At 53.7% G+C, this 22,092-nt stretch overlaps 1 protein-coding gene across 1 annotated transcript in view; it reads right to left on the reverse strand.

Moving 5' to 3' along the window:
- Window positions 1–10,559: 10,559 nt before the first annotated feature.
- LOC137334333 (plexin-D1-like) overlaps window positions 10,560–22,092 on the reverse strand; it is a 231,883-nt gene continuing 220,350 nt past the window's right edge. The window contains 6 exon segments of the mRNA XM_067999033.1: window positions 10,560–11,068; window positions 13,246–13,320; window positions 15,083–15,223; window positions 16,303–16,450; window positions 17,815–17,978; window positions 19,269–19,373. Of these exon segments, the coding sequence (XP_067855134.1) occupies window positions 10,952–11,068; window positions 13,246–13,320; window positions 15,083–15,223; window positions 16,303–16,450; window positions 17,815–17,978; window positions 19,269–19,373 (750 nt within the window). The 3' untranslated portion in view covers window positions 10,560–10,951.

Consider the following 22,092-nt stretch of genomic DNA (forward strand, 5'->3'; position numbering starts at 1 on the left):
TAGAAATAGGAGGATGGAGCAGATGAATGCATGGCTGGAGAGCTGGTGCAGGAGGGAGGGCTTTAGATTCCTGGGGCATTGGGACCAGTTCTGGGGTTGGTGGGACCTGGACAGGTTGCATCTCAACAAAGCTGGGACCAATGTCCTTGTGGGGAGGTTCAGTAGTGCTGTGGGGGAGGGTTTAAACTAATTTGGCAGGGGGATGGGCACCAGGATGCAACATTGGAAAGGAGAAATAAGGTGCACAAAGGATTGAGACAGATAGCACTAGAGCAAGAAATAGTACAGTATTAGATGGGATCGGACTAAGAGAATGAGAAGGTCTAATAGGTTTACAGTGCATATGTGTAAATACAGTGTGGTAAACAAGGTTGGTGAGGTGAAGGCACAAATAGTCACATGGGAATATGATGTTGGGGCTATAACGGAGACCTGGCTCAAAAAAGGACAGGATTGGGTACTAAATATTCCTGGATTAACCTGGTGTTGTAAGATTCCTTACATGGATACAAGGTGTTCAGGAAAGATAGGGATGGAAACGGAGGCCGGGGGTGGTGTTGGTTGGTGGTAGTATTAAGGAGAATATTGCAGTGATGGGGGGAGAAAGGATATCTCGGAGGGGTCAAGGACAGAATCTATTTGGTTGGAATTAATAAACAATAGAGGTGCCATTACACTACTGGGTGTATTCTATAGGCCACCAAATAGTGGGAAGGATATAGAGGAGCAAATTTTCAGGGAAATTACAGGTGCAAGAGCCATAGAGTGGAGATAATGGGAGACTTCAATGATCTTAATATAGACTGGGATAGTAATAGTGTAAAGGACAGGGGGGGAGGAATTTGTGTGTTCAGGAGAACTTTCTTGATCAGTAAGTTTCCGGCCCAACGAGGAAGGAGGCATTGCTGGATCTGGTTCTGGGGAATGAGGTGGAGCAAGTGTCACTGGGGGAACATTTAGGGATCAGAGATCATAGTATCAAGGTTTAGATTAGTTATGGAAAAGGACCAGGAGCAATCTAGAGTAAAAATACTTAATTGGAGGAGGGCCAATTTCAGTGGGATGAGAACAGATCTGGCCCGGGTAAATTGGAATCAGATTGGCAGGCAAAACTGTAATTGAACAGTGGGCGGCCTTTAAAGAGGATGGTTCGGAGATAGTCTAGATACATTCTCACAAGGGGGAAAAGTAGGGCAAATAAAGCCAGAGCGCTCTGGCCGATGAGGTCGAGAGTAAGATGAAGTAGAAAAAAGTGGGTGTATGACAGATGTCAGGTTGATAATACAAGTGAGAACCAGGCTGAATACAGAAAGTTGAGAAGTGGAAAAAGGAAATGAGACTGAGAATAGACTGGCAACTAAAAAGGAACCCAAAAGTCTTCAATTGGCATGTAAACAGGTAGCAAGGTGGGGCCGATTTAGGGACCAATATTGAGACCTACTCATGGAGGCAAAGGGGATGGCCAAGGTACTAAACGAGTACTTTGCATCTGTCTTTATCAAGGAAGAAGATGCTGCCAGAGTCTCAGTAAAAGAGGTAGTTGAGATACTGGATGGACTAAAAATTGATGAAGAGGAGGTACTAGAAAGGCTGGCTGTACTTAAAGTAGATAAGTCACCCGGTCCGGATGGGATGCATCCTAGATTGCTGAGGGAAGTAAGGATGGAAATTGTGGAGGTCCTGGCCATAATCTTCCAATCATCCGGAGATACGGGGGTGGTGCCAGAGGACTGGAGAATTGCAAATGTTACACTCTTTTTTGATCAAGGGTGTAAGGATAAACCCAGCAACTATAGGCCAGTCAGTTTAACCTCGGTGGTGGGGAAACTTTTAGAAACAATAATTTGGGACAAAATTAAGTCACTTGGACAAGTGTGGATGAATTGAGGAAAGCCAGCACAGATTTGTTAAAGGCAAATCGTGTTTAACGAACTAACTTGAGTTTTTTGAGCAGAGGGTTGATGAGGGCAATGCAGTTTGTGGTGTATATGGACTTCCAAAAGGCGTTTGATAAAGTGCCACATAATAGGCTTATCAGCAAAGTTGAAGCCCATGGAATAAAAGGGGCAGTGGCAGCATGGTTACAAAATTGGCTAAGGGACAGGAAACAGAAGTGGTGAACGGTTGTTTTTTGGACTGGAGGGAGGTGTACAGTGGTGTTCCCCAGGGGTCAGTGCTGGGACCACTGCTTTTCTTGATGTATATTAATGACTTGGACTTGGGTGTACAGGGCACAATTTCCAAATTTGCAGATGACACAAAACTTGGAAGTGTAGTGAACAGTGAGGAGGATAGTGATAGACTTCAAGAGGATATAGACAGGCTGGTGGAATGGGTGGACATATGGCAGATGAAATTTAATGCAGAGAAGTGAAAAGTGATTTTTTTTTTTAGTAGGAAGAACGAGGAAAGGCAATATAAACTGGCTGTCTCTTTGATAATCCCTGCTTTTCTTTTATTCATTCATGGGATGTGGGCGCCGCTGGTGAGGCCAGCATTTATTGCCCTTCCCTAATTGCCCTTGAGAAGGTGGTGGTGAGCTGCCTTCTTGAACCGCTGCAGTCCGTGTGGTGAAGGTTCTCCCACAGTGCTGTTAGGAAGGGAGTTCCAGGATTTTGACCCAGCGACGATGAAGGAACGGCGATATATTTCCAAGTCGGGATGGTGTGTGACTTGGAGGGGAACGTGCAGGTGGTGTTGTTCCCATATGCCTGCTGCCCTTGTCCTTCTAGGTGGTAGAGGTCGCAGGTTTGGGAGGTGCTGTCGAAGAAGCCTTGGCGAGTTGCTGCAGTGCATCCTGTGGATGGTACACACTGCAGCCACTGTGCGCTGGTGGTGAAGGGAGTGAATGTTTAGGGTGGTGGATGGGGTGCCAATCAAGCGGGCTGCTTTGTCCTGGATGGTGTCGAGCTTCTTGAGTGTTGTTGGAGCTGCACTCATCCAGGCAAGTGGAGAGTATTCCATCACACTTGTGCCTTGTAGATGGTGGAAAGGCTTTGGGGAGTCAGGAGGTGAGTCACTCGCTGCAGAATACCAGCCTCTGACCTGCTCTTGTCGCCACAGTATTTACATGGCTGGTCCAGTGAAGTTTCTGATCAACGGTGACCCCCCAGGATGTTGATGGTGGGGGATTCGGTGATGGTAATGCTGTTTAATATCAAGGGGAGGTGGTTAGATTCTCTCTTGTCAGAGACGGTCATTGCCTGGCACTTATCAGCCCAAGCCTGGATGTTGTCCAGGTCTTGCTGCATGCGGGCTTGGACTGCATCATTATCTGAGGGGTTGCGAATGGAACTGAACACTGTGCAATCATCAGCGAACATCCCCATTTCTGACGTTATGATGGAGGGAAGGTCATTGATGAAGCAGCTGAAGATGGTTGGGCCTAGGACACTGCCCTGAGGAACTCCTGCAGCAATGCCCTGGGGCTGAGATAATTGGTCTTCAACAACCACTACCATCTCCCTTTGTGCTAGGTATGACTCCAGCCACTGGAGAGTTTTCCCCCTGATTCCCATTGACTTCAATCCCTGCTGGCCATCTATCTTTGATAATCCCTGCTTTTCCAAATGCTCACTAATTAATTTTATCTCATTCTAAGAATTTGCCTATAATTGACATTACATTAACTGGTCTATAGTTACTTGGTTTATCTTTGTCTCCTTTTTTGAACATGATGTAATATTGGCCCCTCTCCCTATTTAAGGAAGATTGAAGAATGGTAGCCAGAGTCTCTGCTATCTTCTCTGACTTCTTCCAACAGGCCAGGGTGCAGATTCAACCTGAGTTTTGTTAATGTTTTTAGGGCTAACAGGAGAAAAAGAATTGGTTCTAACAATTGTCCCTTCTTTTCCTCTAGTACACCTACATTCTCACTTCCCCTAGCATTTGTAAAAACAATGCAAAATACATAATGTCTTGCTCATATAGTCATCCTGCACAAGTAGACTCTCATTACTAACCAGTAAAAGCTCTTATTTCCTTTTTGTTATCGTCTAGTCTTTTTTCATATTCCTTTCTAATATCTGCTTACACCTCCCTGCTGGGTTTTATACAAAAAGGTATAGATTATATAAAAATTGAGATATAAGTGAATTTATATAAAACCTCTAAGACCACAGTTGGAGTACTGAGTGCAGTTTTGGGCTCCACACTATACAAAAGATATTGAGGCAATAGAGAGGGTAGAGCTCACTAGGATGCTGCCTGGTATGAGGAAATACAAAGATAGACTTGAAAAATTGGGCTGTTTTTGTTCGAAGAGAGATTATGGAATGATTTCTTAGGTGTTTAAAATTATGAAGGGATGAAACACAACAGAAAGAGACTGTTTCTATTGATTGAGGGTCTAGAAGGAGGGGATGTAGATATTATTAGATTAAATTGTAAGAGACTTAGGACAGAGAGCAGGGAAACTTTTTTCCACAGAGGGCTATGGATCACACTACCAGAGTTAGTGATTGAAGCAGAGACCATGTCAACGTTTAAGAATAGGTTCGATAGATGGTTGAAGGAAAGGAGGATAAAGGGATATAGGTACAGGGTGGGAACACAGAATTTGGGATACTGCTTTAGGAAGGATGTCAAGGTCTTAGAGAGGGTGCAGAAGAGATTTACTAGAATGGTACCAGGGATGAGGGACTTCAGTTATGTGGAGAGACTGGAGAAGCTGGGGTTGTTCTCCTTTCAGCAGAGAAGGTTAAGGGGAGATTTGATCGAGGTGTTCAAAATCATGAACGGTTTGATGGAGTAAATAAGGAGAAACTGTTTCCAGTGGCAGAAGGGTCAGTAACCAGAGGACACAGATTTAAGGTGATTGGCAAAAGAGCCAGAGGCAACATGAGGGAACATTTTTTTCCACTGCGAGTTGTAATGATCTGGAATGCACTGCCTGAAAGGGCGGTGGAAGCAGAGTCAATGATAACTTTCAAAAGGGAATTGGATAAATACTTGAAGGGAAAAAATCTGCAGAGCTATGGGGAAAGAGCAGGGGAATGGGACTAATTGGATAGATCTTCAGAGACCCAGCACAATGGGCTGAATGGCCTCCTCCTGCACTCTATCATTCTATGATTCGATGATAAATTAACTGCTTCATCTCACCTTTTAAATATGTTAAAATAAAAGTTGCCAGTTGCCCTGGGTGGATCATGCATTGATGCCGATTGTAACATTGCTGACCAGATTTCAGCTTTATTTTCTCCCTCATTTCCTGGACAATATTTGGTCTTGGGATCTGGGCAATATTTGTTGCCCATCACTAATCACCCTGAGATAGTTGTGGTCGGCTACCTTGAACAGTGTGGTGAAAGTGCTCCCATGATGGTGTTAGTGAGAGAATGCCAGGCCTTTCACCCAGCGACGATGAAGGAACGGCTATATGTCCAAGTCAAGGTGGTGTGTGATTTGGAGGAGGTGATGTTCACCCAACATTGCTGCTCTTGTCCTTCTTTAATGGTAGAGTTCACAGGGCAGGGAGTTGCTGCATTGCATGCTGTATACACGGTGCCACAGTGGGCTGGGGGGTGGAAGGGGTGCATATCGGGCCCAGTGGGAGGGGTGCTGGTTAAGTGACCTGCTCGGTCCTGTATGTTTTCAAGCTTGTTGAGTGTTGCTGTGGCTGCCCCCATGGTGATTGGTGATTATTCCATCACATTCCTGACTTGAGCCTGTTGAAGTTTTGAAGAGTCAGGAAATGTGCCACTGGTCACAGAATACTGTGCCTCTGAGCCCCATGGAGATGACATGGATGGTCCAGTTCAGCTTCTGCTCAATGGTAACCCCCAAGATGATGATGGGTGAGGGTTGGGGGGGGGATTTCGATAATAGTGCCATTGAAAGTTGAAGGAGATGGCTGGACTTCCTTTTGTTGATGGTCATTACCTGGTACTGTTCAGCCCAAGTCTGGGTGGTGTCTAGGTCCTGCAGTAGGTGTGGCATGAGCTGCTTCATTATTTGAGTCATGAATGGAGCTGAACACCATGAGATTATTAGTAAAGGGCCCCAATCCTGACCTTATGATGGAGGGAAGGTCATTGATGAAGCAGCTGAAGATGGTTGGGCCTCGGACACTGCCCTGAGGAACTCCTGCAGCAATGTCCTGGGGCTGAGATGATTGGTCTCCAACAACCACTACCATCTTCCTTTGTGTCGGGTATAACTCCAGCCATGGAGGGTTTTCCCCATTGGCCTCAGCTTTGATAGGGATTTTTGGTGCCATGCTCGGTCAAATGCTCCCTTGATATTGAGGGCTGCTCTTCTCGCCTCTCTTCTGGAACCAAGTGGTTCTAGTGGAACTCTTGGTGAGTAATTGGTGAGTAATTGTGCTCAATGACATTAATGAGAGCTCCTTCTATCACTTTACTGATTGAGAGATAATTGGCCGGGTTGGATTTGTCCTGCTTTTCGTGCTCTTTCCTGGGCAACTTTCCACGTTGTTGAGTTGGTGCCAATGTCCAAGCTGCATTAGAACTGCTTAGCTGGGGGCAGCTCGTTTTGGTGCACAGGTCTTCAGCACTAGTATCGGTGAAGGCGACGGGCCTGACTATATCCTATGTCCAGTGCACTCTGCGGCTTCTTAATGTCATGTGGAGTGAACCAAATTGGTTGGACAGTGTGGCATCCAAGATGATGGAGGAGGTCGAGTGGAATCGTCCAGTTGGCACTTCAGGCTGAAGACACTTAAACACTTCAGCCTGTCTCTTGTACTCAGGTGCTGGGCTCCACGAGTTGAGGATAGGGTTATTCCTGGAGCTGCCTCCTCCTGTTAGTTACCTGGTTGTCCTGGGCTGGATGTGGTTGGGCTACAGAGCTTTGCTGTGGGACAGTTTAGCTCTTTCTATAGCCAGCTGCAATTGGTGTTTAGCTGCAGGTAGCCTTGTGTAGTAGCCTCACTAAGTTCATATCTCATTCTAAGGTATGTGAGTACAACTCTGTCAGGCTGTGAGACTAGTCTGTGGGACGAGCTCTCCCGCTCTGGGCACCGTCTTTCTCTCCTGATTTCTGAAGTTTTGTTTCACAATTTTCCATGGCGAGATTTGAACGCATGAGCTGTGTGATGTTAGTTCAGGACAGTAACTCTTGCTGTACAGTATCCAGGGGTCTAGCATCCATGGCATTGCTGTTTGCTCAGTACTCCAGTTGCTCTAATATAGATCCCAGGCCCAATGACTGGGTCTGTACTGGAATGTTTTTCAGGCTGTTTTGACACCATGACCCTGTTTGGGAAGAATGGCGTGAACTCTCAACCCCCAAGGATCAGCGAGTTCATGAACTTGTGCCAAACGAGGCCAACTTAGATACTGTAAAGCATGGCACCGGTTAGTGCCTTGATCGTCGACCTGGGCATAAACACCGACCTGGTTCTCGAGCATTGAGAAAGTGAGCAGGAGACAGTATACAAGATACCACTTTATTAAAACTAAAGGTTTACAGAGACGATCTGATACATTAAATGAAGTCTGTGCAATCACTCACAGGTTATCTCACTTAGGTACGGTCCATTTAAGCTGTCTGTTCTGACTGGCCAATGCCAGCCACCTTCTAAACAGGAGGTTCAGTCAGTGCCACTCAATACAAACCAGATCACTGAATACTGACCACCCCTTCAGAACCAATCACTGACTGCTGACCACCCCTTCAGCACCAATCACTGAATACTGACCACCCCTTCAGCACCAATCACTGAATACTGACCACCCCTTCAGCACCAATCACTGAATACTGACCACCCCTTCAGCACCAATCACTGAATACTGACCACCCCTTCAGCACCAATCACTGAATACTGACCACCCCTTCAGAACCAATCACTGAATACTGACCACCCCTTCAGAACCAATCACTGAATACTGACCACCCCTTCAGCACCAATCACTGAATACTGACCACCCCTTCAGCACCAATCACTGAATACTGACCACCCCTTCAGCACCAATCACTGAATACTGACCACCCCTTCAGCACCAATCACTGAATACTGACCACCCCTTCAGCACCAATCACTGAATACTGACCACCCCTTCAGCACCAATCACTGCATACTGACCACCCCTTCAGCACCAATCACTGAATACTGACCACCCCTTCAGCACCAGTCCATTGGTTTAAATGTAAATGAACGGCCCCACCTGACTGTCCAAATACTGGCTGTTGACTGTACAAGTATTTACTGTGGGAGTAGGTTAAACAATATTAAAATGAAACAAGCTGTAAGCTCCCTACCTCCCTGTTAGTGGGAACATCAGGCAGCTCTTACAAGAGACAATGGCCCAAGTTCCAAGCAGCATCCAAGGTGTATTTACCCCAAAGGATTACTGCTAGGGGAGGGAGTGAGCATGGACCAGTTCGGTCCTCTCCACCCCTCAGTGCGGTCACTAGGTGGCAATCAGGAGGAGAGATGGTGGCAGATTTCCCTCCCAAACCCAAGATTCCTGAGGCCAAGTACAGTGTGCAACTCTTGAGGGGCTGAATGGCCTACTCCTGTTCCTATTCCCATACCAGTTGAGCTCAGCATAGACTGGAGGATGAAGCAAGGCCTGGATAAATTGAGGACAGTTTATGTTCTTAAACCAAGTCGGTTAGTAACTTGTTAATAGTTAAATACACTAGATTAATCAGCTGCATTCATAAAATTAAACAACACAGCGAACTGAAGCTTCAATATTCACAGTTCGAAAGCGGCAAAGAATTAGAGTAAACTGAAAGCAGCTTCCTGGGAACCCATGTTGATGAAGGGTGATAGTCGCCGTTAATCTGGTGAAAGCACCAAACTAAACTCCACTCTGTGCAATAATCATAAAACAATCATCTCATTTCTACATTAACCCTCCAAATTTAACCCAAAGATCTGAACTGAATCCCTGAGAATGTGGGGCTGAGTCACTTGATGATTGCTCACCCCGTCCACAAATATCTGATCGCTCGAACCCTGAGATTATCGGCCCCAGGCCCTGCTCAGAGTGCATTCCTTACCCTCCACATCACTAACTGTCCACCGCCCACCGCCCACCGCTCACCGCCCACCGCTCACCGCCCACCCCTCACCGCCCACCGCCCACCCCTCACCGCCCACCGCCCACCGCCCACCCCTCACCGCCCACCGCCCACCCCTCACCGCCCACCCCTCACCGCCCACCGCCCACCGCCCACCCCTCACCGCCCACCGCCCACCCCTCACCGCCCACCGCCCACCCCTCACCGCCCACCGCTCACCGCCCACCGCCCACCGCCCACCGCCCACCCCTCACCGCCCACCCCTCACCGCCCACCCCTCACCGCCCACCGCTCACCGCCCACCGCTCACCGCCCACCCCTCACCGCCCACCCCCCACCCCTCACCGCCCACCCCCCACCGCCCACCCCTCACCGCCCACCCCTCACCGCCCACCCCTCACCGCCCACCCCTCACCGCCCACCCCTCACCGCTCACCGCCCACCGCCCACCCCCCACCGCCCACCCCTCACCGCCCACCGCCCACCCCTCACCGCCCACCGCTCACCGCCCACCGCCCACCCCTCACCGCCCACCCCTCACCGCCCACCCCTCACCGCCCACCCCTCACCGCCCACCCCTCACCGCCCACCGCCCACCCCTCACCGCCCACCGCTCACCGCCCACCGCTCACCGCCCACCGCCCACCCCTCACCGCCCACCCCTCACCGCCCACCGCTCACCGCCCACCGCCCACCCCTCACCGCCCACCCCTCACCGCCCACCGCTCACCGCCCACCGCCCACCCCTCACCGCCCACCGCCCACCCCTCACCGCCCACCCCTCACCGCCCACCGCCCACCGCCCACCCCTCACCGCCCACCACCCACCGCCCACCCCTCACCGCCCACCCCTCACCGCCCACCGCTCACCGCCCACCGCCCACCGCCCACCCCTCACCGCCCACCCCTCACCGCCCACCGCCCACCCCTCACCGCCCACCCCTCACCGCCCACCGCCCACCCCTCACCCCTCACCCCTCACCGCCCACCGCCCACCCCTCACCCCTCACCGCCCACCCCTCACCGCCCACCCCTCACCGCCCACCGCCCACCGCCCACCCCTCACCGCCCACCCCTCACCGCCCACCGCCCACCCCTCACCGCCCACCCCTCACCGCCCACCGCCCACCCCTCACCCCTCACCCCTCACCGCCCACCGCCCACCCCTCACCCCTCACCGCCCACCCCTCACCGCCCACCCCTCACCGCCCACCGCCCACCCCTCACCGCCCACCGCCCACCGCCCACCCCTCACCGCCCACCGCCCACCCCTCACCGCCCACCACCCACCGCCCACCGCTCACCGCCCACCACCCACCGCCCACCCCTCACCGCCCACCACTCACCCCTCACCGCCCACCACCCACCGCCCACCGCTCACCACTCACCATACCATAGTGGTGGCTGTTTACAGCTCTCTGAGTCATTTCCCTATTTCTCCTCCCACCCATTGCTTCCCTCTAATTGTATCTCCCACCTGCCAGATTTGATCTCTCTGTGGGTGGGTGTACTACAACGGCCCCCTCTCTGTTCCAAGGACCCCCCTTTCTTCCCCCCCACCCCCAACTATTTTAATCGTGACTCTTCCCTCCTCCCCAACTGGGGTGGCACAGGCTGTATTCGTGCCTCTCCCCAGACAGGAGCTGGAGCCCGTGCCACCCACAGCCCGTGCCACCCACAGCCCGTGCCACCCACAGCCCGTGCCACCCACAGCCCATGCCACCCACAGCCCGTGCCACCCACAGCCCGTGCCACCCAGTGTTAGTGCTAATTCTCAATGCCGCCATTGAGGGTCCGTTTATTGGCTGAAAACCCCCCACGTCTGTCTGTCACTGGCTGGAGTAAAACACGACACCCTTTGTTTGGAACCATTGGGCAGTGTTGAAGGGTGATGAAGAAGAGTCTGTTGGAGGTTGTCTGTGCACGTCCTGATGCACAGACACTGGATTTCCTCGGTCTAGGCCTCACTACAACATTCGTAAATATTGTCCTCCATCAGCGCGATGACTTGTTCCAGCTTGTGTTGGAGTTGCATTCGTCGGGTCATTGAATTGGATTCCAAGGCGTTCATCACCTAGAGAGGGAGGGAGGGAGGAGAGAACGAATCAGGAGTCAGTCCTATAACCTGCCGATAACACCCCACAGTCACAAATGGGATTTTTAAAACTTCCTCTCCCTCCGATAGCTCACAACCTGCTCAAACCAAACAGTGGGTGAGATCTGGGCTCAGATGGGGCAGGACGGTTCTGCGTCCCCGGGTATCGTTACTATATACAGACACCGCATGGAACAGACTGTGTGAGATGGAAGTGACGTTCCAGGGCACAATGCTGCTTTGTGTTTGTCATTCCAGTCACTTCCTGATCTCAGGCCGACTGGGAAAACCAGACAATGAGGCACAGACACCTGAGTCTGAGGGAGGGACTGAATGTGGGACGGACACATCTCCACAGGAAGTGAGAAGCAGAGGCAGAGCTTGATCGAGGACTTTGGTCAGTTTTCTGCTGGTGACATCTGGAGAACAGAGTCATGGAGATCAGTGCCATTGGGTCAGGGAGGCCATAAAAAAAAATCAGACTGGGCTCCCACTCCTGATCACTATCCAGTGATCCCAGCTGGAGAGTGTGAGTGTGAGTGTGTGTATGTGTGTGTGTCCGTTTGTGCACGGGCATGTGTGTGAGTGTGCTCGTGCGTGTATGCTTGTATGTGCACGTGTGTGAGTGCGTGTGCAGGTATGTGAATGTGCACGTGTTTGTGTGTGAGTGTGCATGTGTGTTTGTGTGTGAGTGTGCATGTGTGTCTGAGTGTGTGTGCGTCTGTGAGTGTGTGACTGTGAGTATGTGCTTGTGAGTGAGTGTGCGACTGAGTGAATGTGCGACTGAGAGTGTGAGTGAATGTGAATGAGTGTGCGTGTGTCTGAGTGAATGTGAGGGAGAGTAATTGTGTGCATGTGCGTCTGTGAGTGTGTGTGCGCGTGCGTGTGTCTGTGAGTGCGTGTGTGTCTGTGAGTGCGTGTGTGCATGCGTGTGTCTGAGTGCGTGTGTGTCTGTGAGTGCGTGTGTGTCTGTGAGTGCGTGTGTGTCTGTGAGTGTGTGTGTGTCTGTGAGTGTGTGTGCGCGTGCGTGTGTCTGTGAGTGCGTGTGTGTCTGTGAGTGCGTGTGTGCATGCGTGTGTCTGTGAGTGCGTGTGTGTCTGTGAGTGCGTGTGTGTCTGAGAGTGCGTGTGTGTCTGTGAGTGCGTGTGTGTCTGAGTGCGTGTGTGTCTGTGAGTGCGTGTGTGTCTGTGAGTGCGTGTGTGTCTGAGAGTGCGTGTGTGTCTGTGAGTGCGTGTGTGTCTGAGTGCGTGTGTGTCTGAGAGTGCGTGTGTGTCTGAGAGTGCGTGTGTGTCTGTGAGTGCGTGTGTGTCTGAGAGTGCGTGTGTGTCTGTGAGTGCGTGTGTGTCTGAGAGTGCGTGTGTGTCTGAGAGTGCGTGTGTGTCTGTGAGTGCGTGTGTGTCTGTGAGTGCGTGTGTGTCTGTGAGTGCGTGTGTGTCTGTGAGTGCGTGTGTGTCTGTGAGTGCGTGTGTGCATGCGTGTGTCTGTGAGTGCGTGTGTGTCTGTGAGTGCGTGTGTGTCTGAGAGTGCGTGTGTGTCTGAGAGTGCGTGTGTGTCTGAGTGCGTGTGTGTCTGAGTGCGTGTGTGTCTGAGAGTGCGTGTGTGTCTGTGAGTGCGTGTGTGTCTGAGAGTGCGTGTGTGTCTGAGAGTGCGTGTGTGTCTGTGAGTGCGTGTGTGTCTGAGAGTGCGTGTGTGTCTGTGAGTGCGTGTGTGTCTGTGAGTGCGTGTGTGTCTGTGAGTGCGTGTGTGTCTGAGAGTGCGTGTGTGTCTGAGAGTGCGTGTGTGTCTGAGAGTGCGTGTGTGTCTGTGAGTGCGTGTGTGTCTGTGAGTGCGTGTGTCTGAGAGTGCGTGTGTGTCTGTGAGTGCGTGTGTGTCTGTGAGTGCGTGTGTGTCTGAGAGTGCGTGTGTGTCTGAGAGTGCGTGTGTGTCTGAGAGTGCGTGTGTGTCTGTGAGTGCGTGTGTGTCTGTGAGTGCGTGTGTCTGAGAGTGTGTGTGTCAGTGAGCGAGTCTCTGAATGTTCCGGTGAGGTGGGCGGTGGATAGGACCAGGCCCGTCGGGCCCTGTATGGTCACTTGACCTAATGTCTCCTAGTCCTGCACCCTCAGGAGAGCAGCCACACCGTGAGGTTGTGGAAACAGATAATGGAGAAATGGACTCACTTCACTGCGATACCGCTTGGCGTATTTGTAGATTTCGGCCATGGCAAAATTGGTGTTAAACTCATTTTGGTATTTCTGCAAAGAAAATAACAAAAATGTGTCAATATCTGTAACTGAGGCTTGCTGCAGATCACCTCCCCCACCTCCGACATCCAACAATTCTTCACCATCGACACGGTCCCATCAAACACTCCCAGGGCAGGGACAGCACGGGTTAGATACAGAGTAAAGCTCCCTCTACACTGCCCCATCAAACACTCCCAGGGCAGGGACAGCACGGGTTAGATACAGAGTAAAGCTCCCTCTACACTGTCCCATCAAACACTCCCAGGGCAGGTACAGGGTTAGATACTGAGTAAAGCTCCCTCTACACTGTCCCATCAAACACTCCCAGGGCAGGTACAGGGTTAGATACAGAGTAAAGCTCCCTCTACACTGTCCCATCAAACACTCCCAGGGCAGGTACAGGGTTAGATACAGAGTAAAGCTCCCTCTACACTGTCCCATCAAACACTCCCAGGGCAGGTACAGCACGGGTTAGATACAGAGTAAAGCTCCCTCTACACTGTCCCATCAAACACTCCCAGGGCAGGTACAGCACGGGTTAGATACAGAGTAAAGCTCCCTCTACACTGTCCCATCAAACACTCCCAGGGCAGGTACAGGGTTAGATACTGAGTAAAGCTCCCTCTACACTGTCCCGTCAAACACTCCCAGGGCAGGTACAGGGTTAGATACTGAGTAAAGCTCCCTCTACACTGTCCCATCAAACACTCCCAGGGCAGGTACAGGGTTAGATACTGAGTAAAGCTCCCTCTACACTGTCCCATCAAACACTCCCAGGGCAGGTACAGGGTTAGATACTGAGTAAAGCTCCCTCTACACTGTCCCATCAAACACTCCCAGGGCAGGTACAGGGTTAGATACTGAGTAAAGCTCCCTCTACACTGTCCCATCAAACACTCCCAGGGCAGGTACAGGGTTAGATACTGAGTAAAGCTCCCTCTACACTGTCCCATCAAACACTCCCAGGGCAGGTACAGGGTTAGATACAGAGTAAAGCTCCCTCTACACTGTCCCATCAAACACTCCCAGGGCAGGTACAGGGTTAGATACTGAGTAAAGCTCCCTCTACACTGTCCCATCAAACACTCCCAGGGCAGGTACAGCACGGGTTAGATACAGAGTAAAGCTCCCTCTACACTGTCCCATCAAACACTCCCAGGGCAGGTACAGGGTTAGATACTGAGTAAAGCTCCCTCTACACTGTCCCGTCAAACACTCCCAGGGCAGGTACAGGGTTAGATACTGAGTAAAGCTCCCTCTACACTGTCCCATCAAACACTCCCAGGGCAGGTACAGCACGGGGTTAGATACAGAGTAAAGCTCCCTCTACACTGTCCCATCAAACACTCCCAGGGCAGGTACAGCACGGGTTAGATACAGAGTAAAGCTCCCTCTATACTGTCCCATCAAACACTCCCAGGGCAGGTACAGGGTTAGATACAGAGTAAAGCTCCCTCTACACTGTCCCATCAAACACTCCCAGGGCAGGTACAGCACGGGGTTAGATACAGAGTAAAGCTCCCTCTACACTGTCCCATCAAACACTCCCAGGGCAGGTACAGCACGGGTTAGATACAGAGTAAAGCTCCCTCTACACTGTCCCATCAAACACTCCCAGGGCAGGTACAGCACGAGTTAGATACAAAGTAAAGCTCCCTCTACACTGTCCCATCAAACACTCCCAGGGCAGGTACAGCACGGGTTAGATACAGAGTAAAGCTCCCTCTACACTGTCCCTTGCTGCTCCTCTCTCTCATTCTCTGTTACTTACCCGGGACTCCTCTGCCAGGTGAGCGTTCATTTCCTGTTCACTCAGTGTGATCATTTCCTGTATCTCTCTGTAATATTTCTGCACGGCCTTCTTGTACTCTGGGATTTCCTTGGCGTATAAGAGTTTATTTGTTGGTGAATCCTAATGAAAGCAAGAGAAGAACATCAGAAAAGATCCCAAAAGTTGAGCTCTTTGAAATAGCCTTTAAAGGACGGCCCGTGAATTAGTCGAGCCGTGAGCCACCAAGCTGGGCCTTGAGGAGTCATCAATGTGCAGTGCGGGCGTGCTGAGAGACTTCGGGTCCTATAGAGCCCACAATATACAACAGGCCATCACCAGCTGACTCAAGTAGTGATGTTTGTTTCACCTGGTACTGAGGGAGTGCTGCACTGTCAGAGGTGCCGTCTTTCGGATGAGTTGATAAACCGAGGCCCGCTTGCCCTCTCAGGTGGGTGTAAAAGAATCCACTGTTCAAAGAAGAGGAGGGGAGTTCTCCCCGGTGTCCTGGCCAATATTTATCCCTCAACCAACACCACTAAAACAGATTATCTGGTCATTTATCACATTGCTGTTTGTGGGATCTTGCAAATTATCTGCGCTTTTCCTACATTAAACAGTGACTACACTTCAAAAGTACTTCATTGGCTGTAAAGCACTTTGGGACGTACTGAGGATGTGAAAGGTGCTACAGAAATGCAATTTCTTTCTTTTCTCATTTATAATTTTACTGCACAGATTGCTTTCCACTTTGCCATTTTCACATTGCTGGTTCCGTGCAGCTCACAAGCAGAGCTTCGAATGAAACAACTGTAGATAATCATCGACTGAGCTGTGTGGAACTTCAAATTACGATAGGGGCTGTCTCACTGTAATCAGTTAATCACATAACGTCACCTCAAACCCCATCTACAGGGTCAGGACTGTTGGAATCTATAACATAAATCTAATCTAACCCCTCGATTAGATTCCAGCCTGCAACTCACTCCCGGGTATCTGTTATTCTATATATAAACCCCCCGAACCCCTCGATTAGATTCCAGTCTGTAACTCACTCCTGGGTATCTGTTATTCTATATATAAACCCCCTGAACCCCTCGATTAGATTCCAGCCTGAAACTCACTCCTGGGTATCTGTTATTCTATATATAAACCCCCCGAACCCCTCGATTAGATCCCAGTCTGTAACTCCCTGCTGGGTCTTGGCTGGTGTGAGATTGTACCTTGCCCAGCTGCAGGTCTGAGATGGAGCAGGCGTCGATAAAAGCTTGGGCTATAACCGAGAGACAGGCATCCATGTGGTCAGTCTTCTCCACGTCAAAAACAAACTGAGGATTCTTCAGGATATTTACCCAAAAGCGTAGCGGCAGGCTGGAAGAGAAGGAAAAATCTCACATCACTTCCACACTCTCATGAGAATAAGACTTTAGAATTAAATCTAACTCCAGGACACAGCGAGACTACAGCTGGACAGGATCCATTGCTCAGGACAGTGAGTAGTCGCACAAGTGCTCAGCCTTAGTACTGACATGGCAGCCTGTCACTCTGCTGGCTGTCGAGCTGAGCACACAGGAGAGGTTGGAAGGAGTGCTGCTGGTGCAGTCAGGTTTACAGCGTCCAGGAGAAATCATACAGAGGCTTGAAAGTGAGTCTCTGAGAAACACCTGAGAAGTTAAAGAGCCATATACCCAGAGTTAGGAAGAGGAGGTGTTACACGATACCAACCAGTGATATTTAATGTACATGGTCTGTTATAATGTACTGAGTGAAGCTTAATGTCAGTGACTCACCTGTTTGTTTTCCAGATGTGCAGTGTGTCTGGGTAAGTGACTCACCTGTTGGTTTTCCAGATGTGCAGTGTGTCTGGGTCAGAGACTCACCTGTTGGTTTTCCAGATGTGCAGTGTGTCTGGGTCAGTGACTCACCTGTTGGTTTTCCAGATGTGCAGTGTGTCTGGGTCAGTGACTCACCTGTTGGTTTTCCAGATGTGCAGTGTGTCTGGGTCAGTGACTCACCTGTTGGTTTTCCAGATGTGCAGTGTGTCTGGGTCAGAGACTCACCTGTTGGTTCTCCAGATGTGCAGTGTGTCTGGGTCAGTGACTCACCTGTTGGTTTTCCAGATGTGCAGTGTGTCTGGGTCAGTGACTCACCTGTTGGTTTTCCAGATGTGCAGTGTGTCTGGGTCAGTGACTCACCTGTTGGTTTTCCAGATGTGCAGTGTGTCTGGGTCAGAGACTCACCTGTTGGTTCTCCAGATGTGCAGTGTGTCTGGGTCAGTGACTCACCTGTTGGTTTTCCAGATGTGCAGTGTGTCTGGGTCAGTGACTCACCTGTTGGTTTTCCAGATGTGCAGTGTGTCTGGGTCAGTGACTCACCTGTTGGTTTTCCAGATGTGCAGTGTGTCTGGGTCAGTGACTCACCTGTTGGTTTTCCAGATGTGCAGTGTGTCTGGGTCAGTGACTCACCTGTTGGTTTTCCAGATGTGCAGTGTGTCTGGGTCAGTGACTCACCTGTTGGTTTTCCAGATGTGCAGTGTGTCTGGGTCAGTGACTCACCTGTTGGTTTTCCAGATGTGCAGTGTGTCTGGGTCAGTGACTCACCTGTTGGTTTTCCAGATATGCAGTGTGTCTGGGTCAGAGACTCACCTGTTGGTTTTCCAGATGTGCAGTGTGTCTGGGTCAGAGACTCACCTGTTGGTTTTCCAGATGTGCAGTGTGTCTGGGTCAGAGACTCACCTGTTGGTTTTCCAGATGTGCAGTGTGTCTGGGTCAGTGGTGCCACGTTTCTCAGCCTGCTCCTCCAGGAAGTCAAAGAAATATTTCACAGCAAAGGGAGGTTTCACTGCATGGATACTGAGCACAGCCCGAAACAAATCATCCAGGAACTTCTGCAGCGTGCCCTATAGAGAAGAGGACAGAGTCAGAGTCGGGGAACGAGGGTGAAGAACAGTCAGAGTCGGGGAACGAGGGTGAAGAACAGTCAGAGTCGGGGAATGAGGGAGAAGAACAGTCAGAGTCGGGGAATGAGGTTGATGAACAGTCAGAGTCGGGGAATGAGGGAGAAGAACAGTCAGAGTCGGGGAACGAGGGTGAAGAACAGTCAGAGTCGGGGAATGAGGGAGAAGAACAGTCAGAGTTGGGGAATGAGGGAGAAGAACAGTCAGTGTCGGGGAATGAGGGAGAAGAACAGTCAGAGTCGGGGAATGAGGGAGAAGAACAGTCAGAGTCGGGGAATGAGGTTGATGAACAATCAGAGTCGGGGAATGAGGGAGAAGAACAGTCAGAGTCGGGGAATGAGGAGGAAGAACAATCAGAGTCGGGGAATGAGGTTGATGAACAATCAGAGTCGGGGAATGAGGGAGAAGAACAGTCAGATTCGGGGAATGAGGAGGAAGAACAATCAGAGTCGGGGAATGAGGTTGATGAACAGTCAGAGTCGGGGAATGAGGGAGAAGAACAGTCAGTGTCGGGGAATGAGGAGGAAGAACAATCAGAGTCGGGGAATGAGGTTGATGAACAGTCAGAGTCGGGGAATGAGGGAGAAGAACAGTCAGAGTCGGGGAACGAGGGTGAAGAACAGTCAGAGTCGGGGAATGAGGGAGAAGAACAGTCTTGGGGTGACTGTGAATTGGTGTCTTGGGGTGACTGTGAATTGGTGTCTGGGGGTGACTGTGAATTGGTGTCTGGGGGTGACTGTGAATTGGTGTCTTGGGGTGACTGTGAATTGGTGTCTGGGGGTGACTGTGAATTGGTGTCTGGGGGTGACTGTGAATTGGTGTCTTGGGGTGACTGTGAATTGGTGTCTGGGGGTGACTGTGAATTGGTGTCTGGGGGTGACTGTGAATTGGTGTCTTGGGGTGACTGTGAATTGGTGTCTGGTGGGGTGGGGGTGTGAAGGTGATGAATCAGTGTCTGGGGGGGGGAGGGGATACGAAGGGCCCACACCCAAATTCCCGCCCTTACACATACCACGTCCAATGTGGACAGACTTGCACACACCTGGAGAGGCATCTACACGCTCACACACACACATACAAATCCCTAAGCAAGCAGGTGCACACGCAGATGCACGTAGGCACACACAAATACAAGTACACACAGACAGACACCCACACAGATGTACAGTCGACAGGGACAGCATTGCCCGGGTGAACTCGATAGAGCAGGATTTAATTCCAGAATCTCTGTACCTTGGTGGAGAGGAGTCTGGTCAGGTAGATCTCAGGCAAAACCTTCTTCCGGTGGCTGTGCTTGTGAGATCTCTTGGTTTCAGCCAGTTCATCGTTTGGAAGAACCTGGTTTGGAAAAAACAAGAGAAAGGTGATGATTGAGGAGGAGGTGGGTTTATCGCACTGCTTCCTGTTTAGTGCAGACCCAGGAGAGGCAGCAGATCTGGGAGGGACAGGGCACGGGGGTTCGGGGGAGGGTCGGGGTAGATCGGGGCGGAGTCCGGGTCGGTCGAGGGGGGGTCGGGGTCGATCGAGGGGGGAGGGTCGGGGTAGATCGGGGGGAGTTGGGGTTGGTCGAGGGGGGAGTCGGGGTCAGTCAGGGGGGTCGGGGTCGATCGAGGGGGGAGTCGGGGTCGGTCGAGGGGGGAGTCAGGGTAGATCGAGGGGGGAGTCGGGGTAGATCGAGGGGGGAGTCGGGGTAGATCAGGGGGGAGTCGGGGTCAGTCAGGGGGGAGTCGGGGTCAGTCAGGGGGGAGTCGGGGTCAGTCAGGGGGGTCGGGGTAGATCAGGGGGGAGTCGGGGTCAGTCAGGGGGGTCGGGGTCGATCGATGGGGGAGTCGGGGTCGGTCGAGGGGGGAGTCGGGGTCGGTCGAGGGGGGGAGTCGGGGTCGGTCGAGGGGGGGAGTCGGGGTCGGTCGAGGGGGGGAGTCGGGGTCGGTCGAGGGGGGGAGTCGGGGTCGGTCGAGGGGGGGAGTCGGGGTCGGTCGAGGGGGGGAGTCGGGGTCGGTCGAGGGGGGGAGTCGGGGTCGGTCGAGGGGGGGAGTCGGGGTCGGTCGAGGGGGAGTCGGGGTTGGTTGAGGGGCGGGAGTCGGGGTCAGTCAGGGGGGAGTCGGGGTCAGTCAGGGGGGTCGGGGTAGATCAGGGGGGAGTCGGGGTCAGTCAGGGGGGTCGGGGTCGATCGATGGGGGAGTCGGGGTCGGTCGAGGGGGGAGTCGGGGTCGGTCGAGGGGGGAGGGTTGGGGTAGATCGGGGGGAGTCGGGGTCGGTCGAGGGGGGGAGTCGGGGTCGGTCGAGGGGGGGAGTCGGGGTCGGTCGAGGGGGGGAGTCGGGGTCGGTCGAGGGGGGGAGTCGGGGTCGGTCGAGGGGGGGAGTCGGGGTCGGTCGAGGGGGGGAGTCGGGGTCGGTCGAGGGGGGGAGTCGGGGTCGGTCGAGGGGGAGTCGGGGTTGGTTGAGGGGCGGGAGTCGGGGTCGACGTGGGGGTCGGGGTCGGTCGGGGGTGAGTCGGGGGGGTCAGGGTCGGTCGGGGGGGTCGGGGTTGGTCGGGGAGGTCAGGGTCGGTCGAGGGGGGGAGTCGGGGTCGATCGAGGGGGGGAGTCGGGGTCGGTCGAGGGGGGAGTCGGGGTAGATCAGGGGGGAGTCGGGGTCAGTCAGGGGGGAGTCGGGGTCAGTCAGGGGGGTCGGGGTAGATCAGGGGGGAGTCGGGGTCAGTCAGGGGGGTCGGGGGTCGATCGATGGGGGAGTCGGGGTCGGTCGAGGGGGGAGTCGGGGTCGGTCGAGGGGGGAGGGTTGGGGTAGATCGGGGGGAGTCGGGGTCGGTCGAGGGGGGGAGTCGGGGTCGGTCGAGGGGGGGAGTCGGGGTCGGTCGAGGGGGGGAGTCGGGGTCGGTCGAGGGGGGGAGTCGGGGTCGGTCGAGGGGGGGAGTCGGGGTCGGTCGAGGGGGGGAGTCGGGGTCGGTCGAGGGGGGGAGTCGGGGTCGGTCGAGGGGGGGAGTCGGGGTCGGTCGAGGGGGGGAGTCGGGGTCGGTCGAGGGGGGGAGTCGGGGTCGGTCGAGGGGGGGAGTCGGGGTCGGTCGAAGGGGTAGTCGGGGTCGATCGAGGGGGGGAGTCGGGGTCGGTCGAAGGGGGGAGTCGGGGTCGATCGAGGGGGGGAGTCGGGGTCGGTCGAGGGGGGGAGTCGGGGTCGGTCGAGGGGGAGTCGGGGTCGGTCGGGGGGGTTGGGGGGGGGAGTCGGGGTCCGTCGGGGGGTGAGTCCGGGGGGGGGAGTCAGGGTGGGTTCAGGGTCGGTCGGAGGGGGTCGGGGGGGTTCGGGGTCGGTCAAGGGGGGGAGTCGGGGTCGGTCGAGGGGGGGGTCGGGGTCGGTCAAGGGGGGGGTTGGGGTCGGTCGAGGGGGAGTCGGGGTTGGTTGAGGGGCGGGAGTCGGGGTCGACGAGGGGGTCGGGGTCGGTCGGGGGTGATCGGGGAGGTCGAGGTCGTTCGGGGGGGGAATCGGGGTCGATCGAGGGGGGAGTCGGGGTCGGTCGAGGGGGGAGTCGGGGTCGGTCGAGGGGGGAGTCGGGGTCGGTCGAGGGGGGAGTCGGGGTCGGTCGAGGGGGGAGTCGGGGTCGATCGAGGGGGGAGTCGGGGTCGGTCGAGGGGGGAGTCGGGGTCGGTCGAGGGGGGAGTCGGGGTCGGTCGAGGGGGGAGTCGGGGTCGGTCGAGGGGGGAGTCGGGGTCGGTCGAGGGGGGAGTCGGGGTCGGCCGAGGGGGGAGTCGGGGTCGGCCGAGGGGGGAGTCGGGGTCGGTCGAGGGGGGAGTCGGGGTCGGCCGAGGGGGGAGTCGGGGTCGATTGAGGGGGTTCGGGGTCGGTCGAAGGGGGGAGTCGGGGGGTCGGGGGGAGTCGGGGTCGGTCGGGGGGAGTCGGGGCCGGTCAAAGTGGGGAGTCGGGGTCGATCGAGGGGGGGAGTCGGGGCCGGTCGAAGGGGGGAGTCGGGGTCGTTCGGGGTCGGTCGAGGGGAGTCGGGGCCGGTCGAAGGGGGCAGTCGGGGGGTCGGGGTCGGTCGGGGGGAGTCGGGGTCGGTCGGGGGGAG

The sequence above is a fragment of the Heptranchias perlo genome, chromosome 17, assembly GCF_035084215.1.
Source record: "Heptranchias perlo isolate sHepPer1 chromosome 17, sHepPer1.hap1, whole genome shotgun sequence".
Lineage (NCBI taxonomy): Eukaryota > Metazoa > Chordata > Chondrichthyes > Hexanchiformes > Hexanchidae > Heptranchias > Heptranchias perlo.